Source organism: Lethenteron reissneri, chromosome 65, assembly GCF_015708825.2.
Source record: "Lethenteron reissneri isolate LAM-NWPU_2019-01 chromosome 65, ASM1570882v1, whole genome shotgun sequence".
Taxonomy (NCBI): domain Eukaryota; kingdom Metazoa; phylum Chordata; class Hyperoartia; order Petromyzontiformes; family Petromyzontidae; genus Lethenteron; species Lethenteron reissneri.
This window is the reverse complement of record NC_083843.1, coordinates 10,529,754-10,550,519: the sequence shown is the minus strand read 5'-3', so window position 1 is coordinate 10,550,519 and position 20,766 is coordinate 10,529,754. Positions and strand designations below refer to the sequence as shown.

Below are 20,766 nucleotides of genomic sequence, written 5' to 3'. Positions count from 1 at the left end.
GTTGGTTGGGGTGGGGGGGGAGCAGGTGGGGGTTGTGGCAGTTGGTTGGGGTGGGGGGGGGGCAGGTGGGGGTTGTGGCAGTTGGTTGGGGTGGGGGGGGGGCAGGTGGGGGTTGTGGCAGTTGGTTGGGGTGGGGGGGGGCAGGTGGGGGTTGTGGCAGTTGGTTGGGGTGGGGGGGGAGCAGGTGGGGGTTGTGGCAGTTGGTTGGGGTGGGGGGGGAGCAGGTGGGGGTTGTGGCAGTTGGTTGGGGTGGGGGGGGGGCAGGTGGGGGTTGTGGCAGTTGGTTGGGGTGGGGGGGGAGCAGGTGGGGGTTGTGGCAGTTGGTTGGGGTAGGGGGGGGAGCAGGTGGGGGTTGTGGCAGTTGGTTGGGGTGGGGGGGGCAGGTGGGGGTTGTGGCAGTTGGTTGGGGTAGGGGGGGGAGCAGGTGGGGGTTGTGGCAGTTGGTTGGGGTGGGGGGGGGGGAGCAGGTGGGGGTTGTGGCAGTTGGTTGGGGTGGGGGGGGGAGCAGGTGGGGGTTGTGGCAGTTGGTTGGGGTAGGGGGGGGAGCAGGTGGGGGTTGTGGAAGTTGGTTGGGGTGGGGGGGGGGAGCAGGTGGGGGTTGTGGCAGTTGGTTGGGGTGGGGGGAAGGCAGGTGGGGGTTGTGGCAGTTGGTTGGGGTGGGGGGGCAGGTGGGGGTTGTGGCAGTTGGTTGGGGTGGGGGGCAGGTGGGGGTTGTGGCAGTTGGTTGGGGTGGGGGAGGGGGGGCAGGTGGGGGTTGTGGCAGTTGGTTGGGGTAGGGGAGGGGGGGCAGGTGGGGGTTGTGGCAGTTGGTGGGGTGGGGGGGGAGCAGGTGGGGGTCGTGGCAGTGGTTGGGGTGGGGGGGGGAGCAGGTGGGGGTTGTGGCAGTTGGTTGGGGTGGGGCAGGTGGGGGTTGTGGCAGTTGGTTGGGGTGGGGGGGGAGCAGGTGGGGGTTGTGGCAGTTGGTTGGGGTGGGGGGGGGGAGCAGGTGGGGGTTGTGGCAGTTGGTTGGGGTGGGGGGGAGCAGGTGGGGGTTGTGGCAGTTGGTTGGGGTGGGGGGGAGCAGGTGGGGGTTGTGGCAGTTGGTTGGGGTGGGGGGGGAGCAGGTGGGGGTTGTGGCAGTTGGTTGGGGTGGGGGGGAGCAGGTGGGGGTTGTGGCAGTTGGTTGGGGTGGGGGGGGAGCAGGTGGGGGTTGTGGCAGTTGGTTGGGGTGGGGGGGGAGCAGGTGGGGGTTGTGGCAGTTGGTTGGGGTGGGGGGGGAGCAGGTGGGGGTTGTGGCAGTTGGTTGGGGTGGGGTGGGGGGAGCAGGTGGGGGTTGTGGCAGTTGGTTGGGGTGGGGGGGGAGCAGGTGGGGGTTGTGGCAGTTGGTTGGGGTGGGGGGGGGCAGGTGGGGGTTGTGGCAGTTGGTTGGGGTGGGGGGGGGCAGGTGGGGGTTGTGGCAGTTGGTTGGGGTGGGGGGGGGGGCAGGTGGGGGTTGTGGCAGTTGGTTGGGGTGGGGGGAGGGCAGGTGGGGGTTGTGGCAGTTGGTTGGGGTGGGGGGGGGCAGGTGGGGGTTGTGGCAGTTGGTTGGGGTGGGGGGGAGCAGGTGGGGGTTGTGGCAGTTGGTTGGGGTGGGGGGGGGGCAGGTGGGGGTTGTGGCAGTTGGTTGGGGTGGGGGGGGGCAGGTGGGGGTTGTGGCAGTTGGTTGGGGTGGGGGGGCAGGTGGGAGTTGTGGCAGTTGGTTGGGGTGGGAAGGGGGCAGGTGGGGGTTGTGGCAGTTGGTTGGGGTGGGGGGGGGCAGGTGGGGGTTGTGGCAGTTGGTTGGGGTGGGGGGGCAGGTGGGAGTTGGGGCAGTTGGTTGGGGTGGGGGGGGGGGCAGGTGGGGGTTGTGGCAGTTGGTTGGGGTGGGGGGGGGCAGGTGGGGGTTGTGGCAGTTGGTTGGGGTGGGGGGGCAGGTGGGAGTTGTGGCAGTTGGTTGGGGTGGGGGGGCAGGTGGGAGTTGTGGCAGTTGGTTGGGGTGGGGGGGGGGGCAGGTGGGGGTTGTGGCAGTTGGTTGGGGTGGGGGGGGGAGCAGGTGGGAGTTGTGGCAGTTGGTTGGGGTGGGGGGGGCAGGTGGGGGTTGTGGCAGTTGGTTGGGGTGGGGGGGGAGCAGGTGGGGGTTGTGGCAGTTGGTTGGGGTGGGGGGGGAGCAGGTGGGGGTTGTGGCAGTTGGTTGGGGTGGGGGGGGGGCAGGTGGGGGTTGTGGCAGTTGGTTGGGGTGGGGGGGGAGCAGGTGGGGGTTGTGGCAGTTGGTTGGGGTGGGGGGGGAGCAGGTGGGGGTTGTGGCAATTGGTTGGGGTGGGGGGGGAGCAGGTGGGGGTTGTGGCAGTTGGTTGGGGTGGGGGGGGAGCAGGTGGGGGTTGTGGCAGTTGGTTGGGGTGGGGGGGGGCAGGTGGGGGTTGTGGCAGTTGGTTGGGGTGGGGGGGGAGCAGGTGGGGGTTGTGGCAGTTGGTTGGGGTGGGGGGGGAGCAGGTGGGGGTTGTGGCAGTTGGTTGGGGTGGGGGAGCAGCAGGTGGGGGTTGTGGCAGTTGGTTGGGGTGGGGGGAGCAGGTGGGGGTTGTGGCAGTTGGTTGGGGTGAGGGGGGGCAGGTGGGGGTTGTGGCAGTTGGTTGGGGTGGGGGGGCAGGGCAGGTGGGAGTTGTGGCAGTTGGTTGGGGTGGGGGGGGGCAGGTGGGGGTTGTGGCAGTGGTTGGGGTGGGGGGGGAGGAGCAGGTGGGGGTTGTGGCAGTTGGTTGGGGTGGGGGGGGGGCAGGTGGGGGTTGTGGCAGTTGGTTGGGGTGGGGGGGCAGGTGGGAGTTGTGGCAGTTGGTTGGGGTGGGGGGGGGGCAGGTGGGGGTTGTGGCAGTTGGTTGGGGTGGGGGGGCAGGTGGGAGTTGTGGCAGTTGGTTGGGGTGGGGGGGGGAGCAGGTGGGGGTAGTGGCAGTTGGTTGGGGTGGGGGGGCAGGTGGGAGTTGTGGCAGTTGGTTGGGGTGGGGGGGGGCAGGTGGGGGTTGTGGCAGTTGGTTGGGGTGGGGGGGCAGGTGGGGGTTGTGGCAGTTGGTTGGGGTGGGGGGGGATCAGGTGGGGGTAGTGGCAGTTGGTTGGGGTGGGGGGGGGGAGCAGGTGGGGGTTGTGGCAGTTGGTTGGGGTGGGGGGGGAGCAGGTGGGGGTTGTGGCAGTTGGTTGGGGTGGGGGGGGCAGGTGGGGGTCGTGGCAGTTGGTTGGGGTGGGGGGGAGCAGGTGGGGGTTGTGGCAGTTGGTTGGGGTGGGGGGGGGGCAGGTGGGGGTTGTGGCAGTTGGTTGGGGTGGGGGGGGGCAGGTGGGGGTTGTGGCAGTTGGTTGGGGTGGGGGGGAGCAGGTGGGGGTTGTGGCAGTTGGTTGGGGTGGGGGGGTGGGTGAGCTGGATGGAGTGGGTAGGGTGGGTAGGGTGGGGCGAGTGAAACAACTGGGTGGGGAGTGGTGGGACAACGGTGAGGGTAGAGCGAGTCCTCACGCTGTGCGATGTGGAGCTGCTGCTCGCAGGAGTCTGTCCCCACTGTGTTGGTGGCCGTGCAGCGGTACGTCCCCGCGTACGCCAGAGTCGCGTTCTTCAGCGCCAGCGTGCCCACTTCCATTTCTGCAATGCGTACGGAGGGGGTGAGAGGGGGGGGGGGCAGTAAATTAACAAATAAAAACGTTGCCTGCTTAGCGAGCAGCATTGTATGCACATTATGTACAGTGACGTTATTATAATGACAATGAGTTCAGTTTGATATCACAGTCTAAACGAAACTCAACTAATCTTTCTTACAAGGTTTTTTTTTCTTTTCGGTAAAGTCACGTAGGTAAAAAAAAAGATAAATAATAAAAATAATAGAAGAAATAATAGAAATAAAAGAAAAATGTTATTATGGATCTTTTATTATTTATTTACTTTACCTACGTGACTTACCGAAAAAAACCTAAGAGTATGAATCCTTGCAGTCACGAAAGCTTCACATCTAGAATTAATCTTTCTTATACACATGTTGAGGAGTGGAGTGCTGACGTCAGGTCACACTCGCCTCGGGGGGGAATGCCGTCAAGGAAGAGTGACGTCATGCCCCCCGGGGTATTTGAGGGAAGACCCGTGACGTGGACGGGGTCTTCGCGGTGAGCCAGAAGAGTGAGTGTTAGGGGAGTAGGGGGCTCCGGGATAGAGGGTTGAGAGCCAGGCTAAAGGGCTACTTTACCCGGCTGGCCGAGTTGGTTGAACCCTCGGTCAGTGCTGTGGGAAGAGCCCGATAGCCTGGTAGGGTGTATGAGCTCCCAGTACCCTTCCCCTGGGGAGATTAGTTAGTACCAAGTTGTGTTAACCCCTTCCCACGAGTTAGGCGCAAGCCCTTAAATAAACAGTTTGGCGTCCATTTTAGATTTGAAGCTTTCGTGACTGCAAGGATTCATACTCTTAGGTTTTTTCGGTAAAGTCACGTAGGTGTAAAATAAAAATAATAGAAGTAATAATAGCAATAAAATAATGGCGTCAGCCCCTACACGACTGGCTTCAGCGTCGTTCTTACCACACAACACATGGGTAAGGCCCTCCGCCGAGCCATGTAGCCCTGTCAGAAGCGAACCGGGCTATTGTCGATGATAGCTCGGCGAAGTGGCTGATCGTCGTCACCATCATCGTCATCGTCACGTGGAAATTCATGGTAGTAGACAAATTACTCTAAACTCATAGAGACCCACAGACACACACAGAGATACTTACAGCCATAGTGACCCAAACAAGTGCATACAGCCCCATAGAGATACACAGAGACCCATAGAGATACATAGAGATCCACAGAGCCTCATAGATACACAGACAGGCCCGTCACTGTATGGTGCCGGCCTGGAACGGTCGTGCCGTTCCATGTTCCCACATCGTGGCTAGTACCGTGTGGGTGTCTGTGTGTAGCACCAGCCCTAGCGGAGCTTGTCGAGCACTGGGATAGGTGCGGGCACCACGCACAGCTTGTGCTGGGGGCTCCCACGAGGGGGAGGGGGTGAGTGTCAACCCAGGGGCAGGGTTGCCCCGGGCCGTGGCACTCTGGTTGACCCCGTAGACACGTGATCCGGAGTGTCCACCACACAGGGGGTCCCAGGTGGGGGGGGGGGGGGGCTAGTGGGTGATCACGTGTCTGGAGAGAGCTCTTGAGAGGGATCGAGAGGAAACGAGAACGTTCGGGAAGGCGGACGGGGCCGGGGGCGGAGCGGCCCCGACCGTAGGGGGATACGGGTAGTCCCCGACTTACGATATTTTGATCTTATGATAGCGATACGACAAAATTGCCATCAACAACCTAACGTCGTTCAAGTATGCAGACGACGGACAGAATAGCTTGGCGAGTACAGAACAATATGATACGTTACGATACATTCAATGCATGTTAAAAGTTTTTTTTATAGCAGATAGGATTGTTTCCTGAAAATGTTTTCTATTAAATCGCAGTTCATATAGGTAGGCTAAGAATTTACCTTGTTTTTTTTACTGCACGTTTTACTGTGCAATACAGTATTGTAATTAATCAATACATACAGTGTATAGTTTATACAGTACGCTACTGTAAATTGCTCTGTTTTGCTAAATTATCTCCATTCTTTAAGACTCTTGGGTAGGCTATAGGCCATCTTCGACTTACGATATTTTAGACTTACGATGATGGGGTCGTCGTAACGCATCTCCATCGTAAGTAGAGGACTGCCTGTACAAGGCGGCTCCCTGAGAGGGACCAGGGTCTCTCTTCGTCGCTCTACAAGCTGCAAGTTCCGCGTCTCAAGCTGCAAGCGCCTCGTCATACGGGGGACCACGTGGTCGGAGACCCGAGCGAGTGTCCGACCCTTCGTAGCAGTAACCCCCCTGTATGGCGTAGTTAGCTGGGTGGTCACCACCCTAGGTTGTATCTGGTTAAAGGGGCAGTTACGCCTTTGCGTTACGGTGTTACAAATAAAGGTGTTGCCTTAGTTGTACTCTTCTTGGTTCTTTCGGTAAAGTCACGTAGAAGGGAAATAATAAAATAATAAAAATAAAACATAATAACATAATTCTCACGACGTTTCGGCCACAACGCAAGCAGCCGTCCTCAGGTGAAGAACAGGTCTGTCGGAAAGAACAGGTCTGCTGGAAAGACAACGCCGTCTTTCCGACAGACCTGTTCTTCACCTGAAGACGGCTGCTTGCGTTGTGGCCGAAACGTCGTGAGATTTGTATTTTATTATGTTTTATTTTTATTATTTTATTATTTCCCTTCTACGTGACTTTACCGAAAGAACCAAGAAGATGAATCCCTGCAGTCACGAAAGCTTTAAATCGAAATTTAGTTGTACTCACTACAGGTGCATAGAGCCCGACATAGATACATAGTGACATACATGGACTAAACCATTTTGTATTATGCCAGTTAAGGCCGCAATGTGCTGTGTAGCTATACTCTTAGTTCTTTCGGTAAAGTCACCATGTAGGTAAAAAATGAAATTAAAATTAATAAAAATAAAACAATAAAATCACGACGTTTCGGAGGCAACACAAGTCTCCGTCATCAGGTGGGACCGTTACAGCCAGATTTGCTGCATCAAGTGAGGGAGGGATTCAAGATGCAAATTCTTAAGTACCAGTTAAGGGGGGAGGATAGGGGGGGAGGAGCTTATCAGAATGTGGTAGCCAATGAATGGAACGTATCGGGAGGGGGGGGCGGGGCTAAAACAGGGCACGGGGTACTCGTGGGCGTTGACGTGTTTGTGCGCAAGTCACTGTGGATGCACATGATAGAAAGCTGCGTAGCGCTTCTTCAGAAGCGACCTGGCGATCAGAACGATGGCAGCTCAACCAAGCGGCTGTTTGTCGTCCATCACGTGGAGCGCGTGAAGTTGATTCTAAACGTGGAGGGAGGAGGACCCGGAGTAAAATCCACGCGACCACGGGGAGAGAGAGAGAGACACCGCAAACTCCAAACATGCACCAGGCTTCAGGGTCGGAATGGAACCAACAACCTCCTGTACACCAGGCGAGGGAGTTCACATCTCCTAGCCACCGTGATGATGATGAGAGAGAGAGACAACACAACCTCCAAACATGCAGCAGGCTTCAGTCGGAATGGAACCAACAACCTCCTGTACACCAGGCGAGGGAGTTCACATCTCCTAGCCACCGTGATGATGATGAGAGAGACACCGCAAACTCCAAACATACAGCAGGCTTCAGGGTCGGAATGAACCAACAACCTCCTGCATACCAGGTGAGGGAGTTCACATCTCCTAGCCACCGTGATGATGATGAGAGAGAGAGACACCGCAACCTCCAAACATGCAGCAGGCTTCAGTCGGAATGGAACCAACAACCTCCTGTACACCAGGCGAGGGAGTTCACATCTCCTAGCCACCGTGATGATGATGAGAGAGAGAGAGAGACAACGCAACCTCCAAACATGCAGCAGGCTTCAGGGTCGGAATGAACCAACAACCTCCTGTATACCAGGCGAGGGAGTTCACATCTCCTAGCCACCGTGATGATGATGAGAGAGAGACAGACAACGCAACCTCCAAACATACAGCAGGCTTCAGGGTCGGAATGGAACCAACAACCTCCTGTATACCAGGCGAGGGAGTTCACATCTCCTAGCCACCACGGCAACCCATGATTGTGAGCAGCAAAGGGTCAGCGACCCCACAATCATTAAAAACAACCCAGAGCCCTGGCCTGTTGACCATATAATAGGCCTTGACCAGGCCACACAAAGACAACAACAGAATGTTGGGGTAAGTGCTGTTAGCGAGCAGCAGCAGCAGCAGCATGCCGAGCCGACTTTGTCTCCCAGGTGGCGATGTTTACTATACACCACCACCACGACCGCACCAGGTAACTCATTTGAGGCCGAGTCGACCTAGGGGAGGCTCAAGACCGGTTCAGATAATCGTCACCGGTGTTGGCCGTGAGCAGGAATCGAACTCGGATCACCAGTTTTGAAGCTTTCGTGACTGCAAGGATTCATACTCTTAGGTTTTTTCGGTAAAGTCACAATAAATAGTGAAAATAAATAATACAAATTTTTAAACAATTGAAATAATAGAAATAAAATAATAAATCACTTTCATTATTTCTATTATTTTTCTTATTTATGAATTAGTGAATATTATTTATTTATTTTTACCTACGTGACTTTACCGAAAAAACCTAAGAGTAACGGATCACCGGGTTCGCAGCGCAGCGCTCACTGCTACACCACCAACTCCCCACTACAGACACACACAAGCGCACTCAAAGACAAACGCGCACGTGCGCTATACACAACAACCGTCATTCGCCACAAGGTGGTGCGCTTGTGCCAGGCCATGTGCACGTTGAGGCCACGTGAGATGACGAACGCCCGTTGGCAGGAGGTCACGGGACAGATCCAGCAGGTGCCACGGGTCGACTGACTGAGATGAGTGGCTGATGTACCTCTTGTGCCCAATACTGTGCCAACTAGCTGTGCTTTAGCCACCCGGCGCTCCGCTCGTTGTTGTGAGCATCGCTCCTCTGCCCTCTGTTGTTGTTGCAGCGTCCTTCACGAGCCTCCTCCACAGAGGCCGATCTTGACACCGCTGGTATCAGCCATCGGTAAAGTCCACTCAGCTCCACATCCTCTTGTACCACATCAGCTCCATCTCGTATCTAGCCCGTGCCGTGCCCGTTTAGCCCCCTCTATCTGGCCGAACAAAAGCTGTTTAGGCATGCGGTGGCTGGGCATGTGGGCTACATGACCCACCTACCTTCACACACACACACACACTGACTGTTACACTTACCACCACCACCACCACAAACACAGCACCACCACAAACACAGCACCATCACCACCACCACACACAGCACCACCACCACCACCACACACAGCACCACCACAAACACAGCACCTTCACCACCACCACACACACCACCACCACACACAACCAACATCACCACCACCACACACACACACTACACACACTACACACACACGCGCACGGCATTCATACAGGCACAGAGACACGGACCTTGCTTGGCGGTGGACGGCATGCTGCCGCCGATGCCTCCCGTGTAGGTCCAGGTGTAGGTGATGGGGGCGGTGCCCTCGGTGCTGACGCAGCCGAGCACCAGATCCTCCCCCACAGCCGGCGAGCCGCTCTTAATGGAGCAGCGCGTGGCACTCGGGACCGCTGGTCAAGCAATGAGAACGACGCAATGAGGAACGTCGCAATGAGGAACGTCGCAATGAGGAACGTCACAATGAAGAAAGTCGCAATGAGGAACGTCGCAATGAGGAATCTCGCAATGAAGAACATCGCAATGAGGAACGTCGCAATGAGGAACGTCACAATGAGGAACGTCACAATGAGGAACGACGCTAACGTGGAATGTCGAAATGAGGAACGACGCAATGAGGAACGTTGCAATGTGGAGCGTCGCAATGAAGAACATCGCAATGTGGAATGTCGCAATGATAAAAGTTGCAATACACAGAACTTCACAATGAGCAGAACATCACAATTCTTTTCCAGCCCGTGCCACTCACTATCTCAATACCAACACCGAAACTACCAATACACGCCGTTCACCACTAAGTGACGGTGACATCACCGCGGCACCCGTGCCAGGCCAGGCTCACTCTCCCACCCACTCAATCACCTCAACACACCCACTTACCGTGCCACTCACTCACCCATCAAGTCCATCTCTTCTCCAGCCCATTTCACTCACTCACTCACTCACCCACTCACCAATTAATCCATCTCTTTTCTAGCCCATGCCACTCACCCACCCACTCACCCACCCACTCACCTATCAGTTCATCTCTTCTCTAGCCCATACCACTCACTCGCTCACTCACCTATCAGTCCAGCTCATCTCTAGCCCGTGCCACTCATCCATCCACTCATTCATTCACCCACCCATGCACCTACCCACCGACTCACCTACATACTCACCCACCAATCAGTCGATCTCTTCTATAGCCTGTGTCACTCACTCATTCACTCACCTACTCAGCCATCAGTCCATCTCTTCTCTAGCCTGTGCCACTCACTCACCCACCCACCCACCCACTCACCCATCACGTAATCTCTTCTCTAGCCCGTGTCACTCACTCACTCACTCACCCACTCACCTATCATTCCATTTCTTTTCTCGCCCGTGCCACTCACCCACTCAACTATCAGTCCGGCTCATCTTTAGCCCATGCCACTCATCCATCCACTCATTCACTCACCCACCCACGCACCTACCCACCGACTCACCTACATACTCACCCACCAATCAGTCAATCTCTTCTCCAGCCCGTGTCACTCACCCACTCACCCACCCATCACGTAATCTCTTCTCGAACCCGTGTCACTCACTCACCCCACAGAGCACCACCTCCTTCCCACCACCATCTCCACCCCACCTTCCCCAACACCCCCCTCTCCCACCCCACCCCCCCCCCTTAACCCCCCTCTCCCACACCACATCTCACCCATGACGGTAAGCGCGATGGTGCGGCTGGCGGTGCCGGGCATCTGCTTCACTTTGCACAGGAAGGTGCCGGTGTCGTGGGTGCCGAGCTGGGACAGCTCCACGGAGGCGTCACCCATCGACGGATCGGCGAGCGTGAACCGGACGCGGCCGCGGTGCGCCGGCGATGTGTCGGTGTACGTGCGGCTCCCCGTGTAAGTGGCGAACTGATTGGGGGGGGGGGGGGGGGGATGGACCGGCCATACAGCCAGGGGGCGGGAGCGGTTAACACTGAACACAACAACAACACAACAACTACACAACATGATAATAGTTTTTTTACCCTTTTATCTGGCAATAAAACTGACACCTTTTTTTACAAGGAGTCATGTTTGCATAGACCACAATACCTGCGGTCGTAATGCAAACAAAAAACATAACTCTGATCATGTATGCACTATCCTTGAAGTTGATTGGTCCACACCCAGGATAGCTTTCCTTAGAGCCTAGTCTCACATGGTGTTGGACCAGATGATGCCAAAAAGTGTGTACTGGCTGTAGTAGTAGCTATACTAACTCTATAACAGTGTGTACTGGCTGTAGTAGAAGCTATACTAACTCTACAGCAGTGTGTACTGGCTGTAGTAGTAGCTACACTAACTCTATAGCAGTGTGTACTGGCTGTAGTAGTAGCTATACTAACTCTACAGCAGTGTGTACTGGCTGTAGTAGTAGCTACACTAACTCTATAGCAGTGTGTACTGGCTGTAGTAGTAGCTATACTAACTCGATAGCAAATTTCGATTTAAGGCTTTCGTGACTGCAGGGATTCATCTTCTTGGTTCTTTCGGTAAAGTCACGTAGAAGGGAAGTAATAAAATAATAAAAATAAAACATAACAAAATAATTCTCACGACGTTTCGGCCACAACAAAAGCAGCCGTCCTCAGGTGAAGACCAGGTCTGTCGGGGAGACAGCGTCTGAATGAGGACGGCTGCTTGCGTTGTCACCTGAGGACGGCTGCTTGCGTTGTGGCCGAAACGTCGTGAGAATTATTTTATGTTTTATTTTTATTATTTTATTACTTCCCTTCTACGTGACTTTACCGAAAGAACCAAGAAGATGAACTCTATAGCAGTGTGTACTGGCTGTAGTAGTAGCTACACTAACTCTACAGCAGTGTGTACTGGCTGTAGTAGTAGCTATACTAACTCTATAGCAGTGTGTACTGGCTGTAATAGTAGCTATACTAACTCTATAGCAGTGTGTACTGGCTGTAGTAGTAGCTACACTAACTCTATAGCAGTGTGTACTGGCTGTAGTAGTAGCTATAATAACTGTACAGCAGTGTGTGCTGGCTGCAGAAGTAGCTATACTAACTCTATAGCAGTATGTACTGGCTGTAGTAGTAGCTATACTAACTCTATAACAGTGTGTACTGGCTGTAGTAGTAGCTATACTAACTCTATAGCAGTGTGTACTGGCTGTAGTAGTAGCTATACTAACTCTATAACAGTGTGTACTGGCTGTAGTAGTAGCTATACTAACTCTATAACAGCGTGTACTGGCTGTAGTAGTAGCTATACTAACTCTATAGCAGTGTGTACTGGCTGTAGTAGTAGCTACACTAACTCTACAGCAGTGTGTACTGGCTGTAGTAGTAGCTACACTAAATCTATAACAGCATGTACTGGCTGTAGTAGTAGCTATACTAACTCTATAACAGTGTGTACTGGCTGTATTAGTAGCTATACTAACTCTATAGCAGTGTGTACTGGCTGTAGTAGTAGCTATACTAACTCTATAGCAGTGTGTACTGGCTGTAGTAGTAGCTATACTAACTCTATAACAGTGTGTACTGGCTGTAGTAGTAGCTATACTAACTCTATAACATTGTGTACTGGCTGTAGTAGTAGCTATACTAACTCTATAACAGTGTGTACAGGCTGTAGTAGTAGCTATACTAACTCTATAGCAGTGTGTACTGGCTGTATTAGTAGCTATACTAACTCTATAGCAGTGTGTACTGGCTGTAGTAGTAGCTACACTAACTCTACAGCAGTGTGTAATGGCTGTAGTAGTAGCTATACTAACTCTACAGCAGTGTGTACTGGCTGTAGTAGTAGCTACACTAACTCTACAGCAGCGTGTACTGGCTGTAGTAGTAGCTACACTAACTCTATAGCAGTGTGTATTGGCTGTAGTAGTAGCTATACTAACTCTATAGCAGTGTGTACTGGCTTTAGTAGTAGCTATACTAACTCTACAGCAGTGTGTACTGGCTGTAGTAGTAGCTATACTAACTCTATAGCAGTGTGTACTGGCTGTAGTAGTAGCTACACTAACTCTACAGCAGCGTGTACTGGCTGTAGTAGTAGCTACACTAACTCTACAGCAGCGTGTACTGGCTGTAGTAGTAGCTATACTAACTCTATAGCAGTGTGTACTGGCTGTAGTAGTAGCTATACTAACTCTATAGCAGTGTGTACTGGCTTTAGTAGTAGCTATACTAACTCTACAGCAGTGTGTACTGGCTGTAGTAGTAGCTATACTAACTCTATAGCAGCGTGTACTGGCTGTAGTAGTAGCTATACTAACTCTATATCAGTGTGTACTGGCTGTAGTAGAAGCTACACTAACTCTACAGCAGTGTGTAATGGCTGTAGTAGTAGCTATACTAACTCTACAGCAGTGTGTACTGGCTGTAGTAGTAGCTATACTAACTCTATAGCAGTGTGTACTGGCTGTAGTAGTAGCTACACTAACTCTACAGCAGCGTGTACTGGCTGTAGTAGTAGCTACACTAACTCTACAGCAGCGTGTACTGGCTGTAGTAGTAGCTACATTAACTCTATAGCAGTATGTACTGGCTGTAGTAGTAGCTACATTAACTCTATAGCAGTGTGTACTGGCTGTAGTAGTAGCTATACTAACTCTATAGCAGTGTGTACTGGCTGTAGTAGTAGCTACACTAACTCTATAGCAGTGTGTACTGGCTGTAGTAGTAGCTACACTAACTCTATAGCAGTGTGTACTGGCTGTATTAGTAGCTATACAAACTCTATAATAGTACTAACTTCACAGAGGGTAGTAGTAAGGCCTAGTCCCGTGCAGAGCCCCTGGCCTTGCCTAGATTGCCCAGCCGGCCAAGGTGGCACCTTTGCAGGCTGGGGCTGGGCTGCTACCCCCCCCACCATCCCCCGCCTACGATACAGTAATAGTATCTAAGGGCTATAATAGTAGTATCTACTGACCCTATAGTAGTAAGTGCACACATTGGGGTAGGGGGGGGGAGATTAGAAGACATCACACTTAGAAGAATTGACCTCAACGTTGTCTATTTTTTTTGCATCTTTAACGCGAATGAAAATTCCCCCCTCCCCCCACCGATCACGTGTGTGCGTTGCTAGCGGCAACCACGGGTCAGCTTTCTCGCACATGCGCAGATGTGTGCTTTGGCTCGCGCTCAGCGTAGTAATATAATAATTTATAGTACTAAATTGTAAATTTGACTACTTTCATGTTGACAGATGTGAAATACGAATAGCGCTTTTTCGTCCCTGGGCATACGGCATGGTATCCGTGTACTTTTTCGACACGTAAACCCCACAGTTTGTCAGTTAAAACCGTCTCAAGGTACCCACGCAGACAGACAGACATACACGTAGACACACAGACAGACATAAAATGACTAATATCTATATATATAAAATCGTGAATGTCTGTCTGTCCGTCTGTGTGTGTGTGTGTGGATTTCGGACCATACGCACTTTCATTGGACGGCGGTTGCCCCTGGCAACGGATAGCGACGCCTTCGCCGCTTTCATTGGACCTGGCAACGGCTAGCGACGCCTTCGCCAAGGGCTGCAGTTTCATTGGACGGCGGTTGCCCCTGCCAACGGCTAGCCACGCCTTCGCCACTTTCATAGGCTCCGTAAATAATTAAATAATAGCCATTACACAGTATTGTTGGAGCGCTGGGGGGGGGGGGGGAAGGAACGCCACCCGTACCCTGCCTCTGCCGGGTGGACAATTTAGGCGAGGCCGCAGGCTCTGCACGCTACTAGGCCTCGACACCCACCACGCCACTCTGAGGTAAATTCATCAAAGTTTTTCCTACTCTTCACTCCACCCCCACCACAATGTGTGCAATTTATATTACTTTTAAACCCAACGCGCCAACAATCGATTACTTAAATGGTCACTGTACAAATAGTCACTAAGCTGGATCAGCGTACTGCCAGTCTATCATGTACACTGTAGCTTGCTTATTAAGCTCGGTGAGCGTACTGCCACTCTATCAGGTACACTCTAGCCTGCTTATGAAGCTGACTGCGTGTACTGGCAGTCTATAATGTGGACTGTAGCCTGGTTATTATAATCGATTCTTTATATGTTCTTTGTACAAATAGTCATTAAGCTGGTTGAGCGACCCCAGTTCGATTCCAACTCACGCCCACCACCGCTGACGATTATTTGAAACGGACCTGGCCCTCCCCTAGGTCCACTCAGCCTCAAACGCGTAACTGCTGTCGTGTGTGAACATCGTCACTGGGGAGACAAAGGCGGCCGGGCATCGTGGATCCAAGTCCCGGGCGAAGCCGGGTCATGTATATGTGTGTATGTGTTTATGTGTATGTCTGTGTGTCTCTATGTATGTGTGTATGTATGTGTGTGTATGTCTTTGTGTGTGTGTGTATGTATGTGGGATTTTTTCTATGTCTTTATGTGTATGTCTGCGTGTCTGTATGTATGTGTGTATGTACGTGTGTGCATGTGCTTGTGTGTATGTATGTGTGTGTCTATGTATGTGTGTGTATGTCTTTCTGTGTATGTATGTGTGTATGTATGTGTGTTATGTGTCTGTCTGTGTGTCTGCATGTATGTGTGTATTGTGTATGTGTTTGTATGTGTTTGTGTGTTTACGCTCGCATTACACAAATTTGTTGCAGGTCTAAGGCGTTCCTTGCGCTGCATTGCCGCTTTATTATTTCAGTCGTTTACTGCCGTACGCACCCTGAAAGTCGTGTGTGTCTGCAGCAAGTGCGTGTATGTGTACCTATGGACGCGCGCGCGTGTGTTGTGTAGGGGGAACGGTAGTGTAGTGCTTAGCGTGCTGCCTGTGTCTGTGTGTGTGTGTCTGTGTGTGTGTGTCTGTGTGTGTGTGTCTGTGTGTGTGTCTGTGTGTGTGTCTGTGTGTGTGCGTGTGTGGTGTGTGGGGAGCGGTAGTGTAGTGGTTAGCGTGCTGTCTGTGTGTGTGTGTGTCTCTGTCTGTGTGTGTCTGCGTGTGTCTGTGTGTGTGTGTGTGTCTGTGCGTGTGTGGTGTGTGAGGAGCGGTGGGTGTAGTGCTTAACGCTACGCTGCGCTACCAACCCGGCGAACCCAGTTCCATTCCCGCTCACGGCCACCACCGGTGACGATTATTTGAACCTCCCCTAGGTCGACTCTGCCTCAAACGAGTAACTGCTGTAGCGTATTAACATCGCCACTGGGGAGACAAAGGCGGCCGGCCGTGGTGGATACAAGTCCCGGGCGAAGCCGGGTAGTACAGCTAGTAGGTAAGATAAATGTGTATGCTTCATTGCTTATCTTACGCTCTCTAAGTTGCCATTGAGTCTCCCAGCATATTTGGCAGCACCCAAAGATTCTCATTTCCTCGCCGGTCCGAAAAAACCCAGCAGCTCCAAACGGGTCCAATGAGGACACCCATGAGTAGCCAGAGTCTCTCTCATCATCATCATCATCACGGTGGCTAGGAGATGTCAACTCCCTCGCCTGGTATACAAGAGGTCGTGGGTTCGATCACGACCCCTGACTATGGCTGCTGCTGTATATTTGGAGTTTGCGTGTCTCTCTCATCATCATCATCACGGTGGCTAGGAGATGTCAACTCCCTCGCCTGGTATACAAGAGGTCGTGGGTTCGATCACGACCCCTGACTATGGCTGCTGCTGTATATTTGGAGTTTGCGTGTCTCTCTCATCATCATCATCACGGTGGTTAGATATTAACTCCCTCGCCTGATATGCAGGAGGCCATGGGTTCGATCCCGACGCCTGCTGCTGTATATTTGGAGTCTGAGCATCTCTCTCTCTCTCTCTCATCATCATCACGGTGGCTGGGAGATGTTAACTACCTCGCCTGGTATATAGGAGGTCGTGGGTTCGATCCTGACCACGACGCCTGCCGTATATTTGGAGTCTGCGCGTCTCTCTCATCATCACGGTGGCTAGGAGAGGTTAACTCCCACGTCTGGTATACAGGAGGCCATGGGTTCGATCCCGACGCCAGCTGTATATTTGGAGTCTGAGCATCTCTCTCTCTCATCATCATCATCACGATGGCGAGGAGATGTTAACTCCTTCGCCTGGTATACAGGAGGTCGTGGGTTCGATCCTGACGCCTGCCGTATATTTGGAGTCTGCGCCTCTCTCTTACCCCGCGGTGGTCACTGTGTGGATTTTTCCCCGGGTCCTCCGGTTTTCCTCTCCACATTTAGAATAAACGTCACGTGTTCAGAGTGATTTTGCTGCTGCTTTAAATGTCCACGGTGATGATAATATCAGTAACTTGTTGAGCTGCCATCATTTGTGATGGTCAGATCGCTTCTGAAAATGGACTTAGATATGGCTCTGTGGTCTTTACCTGGTAACATGCAGTTCAAAAAGAGAGAGAGATTTAGATTTAAAGCTTTCACTACTGCAGGAATTCATATTCTTGGTTCTTTCGGTAAAGTCGCGTAGATAGAAAACAAAAATCAAGTGGGTTTTTTGCTTTCAATTGAGATTTTTGCCTTCTATCTACGCGACTTGACCGAAAGAACCAAGGATATGAGAGAGATAGAGCTGAATTGCATGGACCTCATGACAGAGACCGAGAGAGGGACAGCGAAACAGAGACAAAGAAATTGAGACAGTGAAAGAGAGACAGAGAGACACAGAGAGACAGAAAGAGAGAGAGACAAAGAAAGAGAGAAAGAGAGACAGAGAGATAGAAACAGAGCGAGCTATCATTCGTAACGGCCAGGTCGCGTCTGAACAGGAGCTACGTAGCATTTCAGTGAGGCCCCCCGATACGCCTGGTCAAATGAAACAAAACAAAAATTTGCGTGACATTTGTGAATGCCAGGGGCCGATTTATAGTGCCCGTCCATGACCACCGGCGGGGGTTTACGCCTCTCTGCCTGCGGCCTGTTGTTCCTCTCCCTCCGTAGTACCATGATGCCCGGCTTTTTGTCGGATGGCACAAAAATCCACTCGATGTCCAGGACTCCGACGTCTTGGGCCGTGACGGAGAAGGCGCAGGCCAGGGACACGGAGGCTCCCTGCAGCTTCTGGATCACCTCGCCGCCCGTCGACGTGATTGTGAGCGCCAGGGACGTGCCTACAACACAGACGACGCACGGACACAAGCGGGAGAGGATTAACGGACTGTTGGGGGGGGCGAGGGGCGTACGTGTGCACACACTCACACACACTCTCTCTCACTCGCTCACTCAATCAATCAATCACACTCACACACGCTCACACGCTCTCTCACGCTCGCTCGCTCAATCAATCACACTCACACTCGCTCTCTCAATCAATCACACACTCAATCACACTCACACACACTCCCTCAATCAATCACACACTCACACATACTTTCTCTCACTCGCTCACTCAATCACACTCACACACACTCACTCAATCAATCACACACTCACACACACTCTCTCTCACGCTCGCTCGCTCAATCAATCAATCACACTCACACACACTCTCTCTCACTCGCTCACTCAATCAATCACACTCACTCACACTCGCTCTCTCAATCAATCACACTCACACTCGCTCTCTCAATCAATCACACACTCAATCACACTCACACACACTCCCTCAATCAATCACACACTCACACATACTTTCTCTCACTCGCTCACTCAATCACACTCACACACACTCACTCAATCAATCACACACTCACACACACTCTCTCTCACGCTCGCTCGCTCAATCAATCAATCACACTCACTCTCTCTCACTCGCTCACTCAATCAATCACACTCACACTCTCTCTCACACTCGCTCGCTCAATCAATCACACTCACTCACTCACACTCTCTCTCACTCGCTCACTCAATCAATCACACTCACTCACACTCGCTCTTTCACGCTCGCTCGCTCAATCAATCACACTCACACTCTCTCTCACACTCGCTCGCTCAATCAATCACACTCACTCACTCACACTCGCTCACTCAATCAATCACACTCACACTCTCTCTCACACTCGCTCGCTCAATCAATCAATCACACTCACACACACTCTCTCTCACTCGCTCACTCAATCAATCACACTCACTCACACTCGCTCTCTCACGCTCGCTCGCTCAATCAATCACACTCACACTCGCTCGCTCAATCAATCAATCACACTCACACACACTCTCTCTCACTCGCTCACTCAATCAATCACACTCACACTCGCTCGCTCAATCAATCACTCTCGCTCAATCACACGCACTCACTCACGCTCAATCAATCACACTCTCTCTCACGCTCACTCGCTCAATCGCTCAATCAATCACACTCACTAAATCACACGCACTCACTCACACAATCAGTCACACACTCACTAACTCACTCGCTCACACTCACTCTCGCTCAATCAATCGCACTTTCACACACTCGCTCGCTCATTCACGCTCGCTCAATCACACACTCACTCACGCTCGCTCAATCACACACCCACTCACGCTCGCTCAATCACACACCCACTCACGCTCGCTCAATCACACACCCACTCACGCTCGCTCAATCACACACTCACTCACACTCTCTCTCACACTCACTCACACTAACTCACACTCTTTCACACACTCTCTCTCGCACTCGCTCGCTCACTCACACTCACACTCTCCCTCACACTCACTCGCTCACTCACACGCTCACACTCTCTCTCACACTCACTCGCTCACTCACACGCTCACACACACGTAGAGGCACAAAGACAAAGATCCCCCTTGTAGCCTGTAACAGACTGATGGGGCAAGTGCTGTCAGTAGCGATCAGCAGCGCATACGAAGGCTACCGGCACTGTGGCACACGACGGCGTGGGAGGCCAGCACCACGCCCGGCCGCCTTTGTCTCTCCCCAGCGGCAACGTTTACTACGACACCACCACCACCACAGCACCAGGTGACTCATTTGAGGCCGAGTCGACCTAGGGGAGGCCCAGGACCGGTTTTGGATCATCGTCACCGGCAGTGTTGGTGGCCGTGAGCGGGAATCGAACTCGGGACGCCGGGTTCGTAGCGCAGCATAGCTCTAACCACGACCACACACACAGACACACACACACAGGCACACACACACAGATACACACACACAGACACACACACACACACAGAGACACACACACACACAGACACACACACAGACACACACAGACGGACACACACACAGACACACACACAGACACAGACACACACACAGACACACACACACACAGACACACACACACACAGACACACACACAGACAACAACAACAACCGCCATTCGCCACTAAGTGGCGGTGACGTCACCACGACGCTTGTGCCAGGCACAGACACACACACAGACACACACACAGACAACAACAGCTGCTGTTCACCACTGCGTGATGGTGACATCACCGCAGCGCTTGTACCAGGCTAGGTGCACATTTAGGCTGTCACGAGGAGGTGAAAGGACAGCTGCAGGTGCCAAACTAGGTGCACGAGGAGGTGGTCACGGGACAGACCCTGCAGGTGCCATGGGTTGACTGCTGTGCCAGGCTCGGTGCAGGAGGACGTCACGGGACAGACCCAGCAGGTGCCATGGGTTGACTGCTGTGCCAGGCTAGGTGCACGAGGAGGTGGTCACGGGACAGACCCTGCATGTGCCATGGGTTGACTGCTGTGCCAGGCTAGGTGCAGGAGGAGGAGGTCACGGGACAGACCCAGCAGGTGCGATGGGTTGACTGCCGTGCCAGGCTAGGTGCACGAGGAGGAGGTCACGGGACAGACCCTGCAGGTGCCATAGGTTGACTGCCGTGCCAGGCTAGGTGCACGAGGAGGAGGTCACGGGACAGACGCAGCAGGTGCCATGGGTTGACTGCCGTGCCAGGCTAGGTGCAGGAGGAGGAGGTCACGGGACAGACCCAGCAGGTGCCATGGGCTGCACTGCTGTGCCAGGCTAGGTGCATGAGGAGGAGGTCACGGGACAGACCCTGCAGGTGCCACGGGTTGACTGCTGTGCCAGGCTAGGTGCACGAGGAGGAGGTCACGGGACAGACCCAGCAGATGCCATGGGTTGACTGC

General features: G+C 53.2%; 1 protein-coding gene across 4 annotated transcripts in view; it reads right to left on the bottom strand.

The window, feature by feature from the left end:
- The window catches only part of LOC133359583 (coxsackievirus and adenovirus receptor homolog), a 51,638-nt gene that overhangs the window by 11,930 nt on the left and 18,942 nt on the right, over nt 1-20,766 (bottom strand). For all 4 annotated transcript variants that reach the window (XM_061578033.1, XM_061578034.1, XM_061578032.1 and 1 more), the window contains exons 2-5: nt 17,661-17,827; nt 10,467-10,671; nt 9,010-9,171; nt 3,488-3,610 (exon numbers count right to left, since the gene is read on the bottom strand). In XM_061578033.1, coding sequence (XP_061434017.1) covers nt 3,488-3,610; nt 9,010-9,171; nt 10,467-10,671; nt 17,661-17,827 — 657 coding nt within the window. The remainder of the gene's footprint in view (nt 1-3,487; nt 3,611-9,009; nt 9,172-10,466; nt 10,672-17,660; nt 17,828-20,766) is intronic.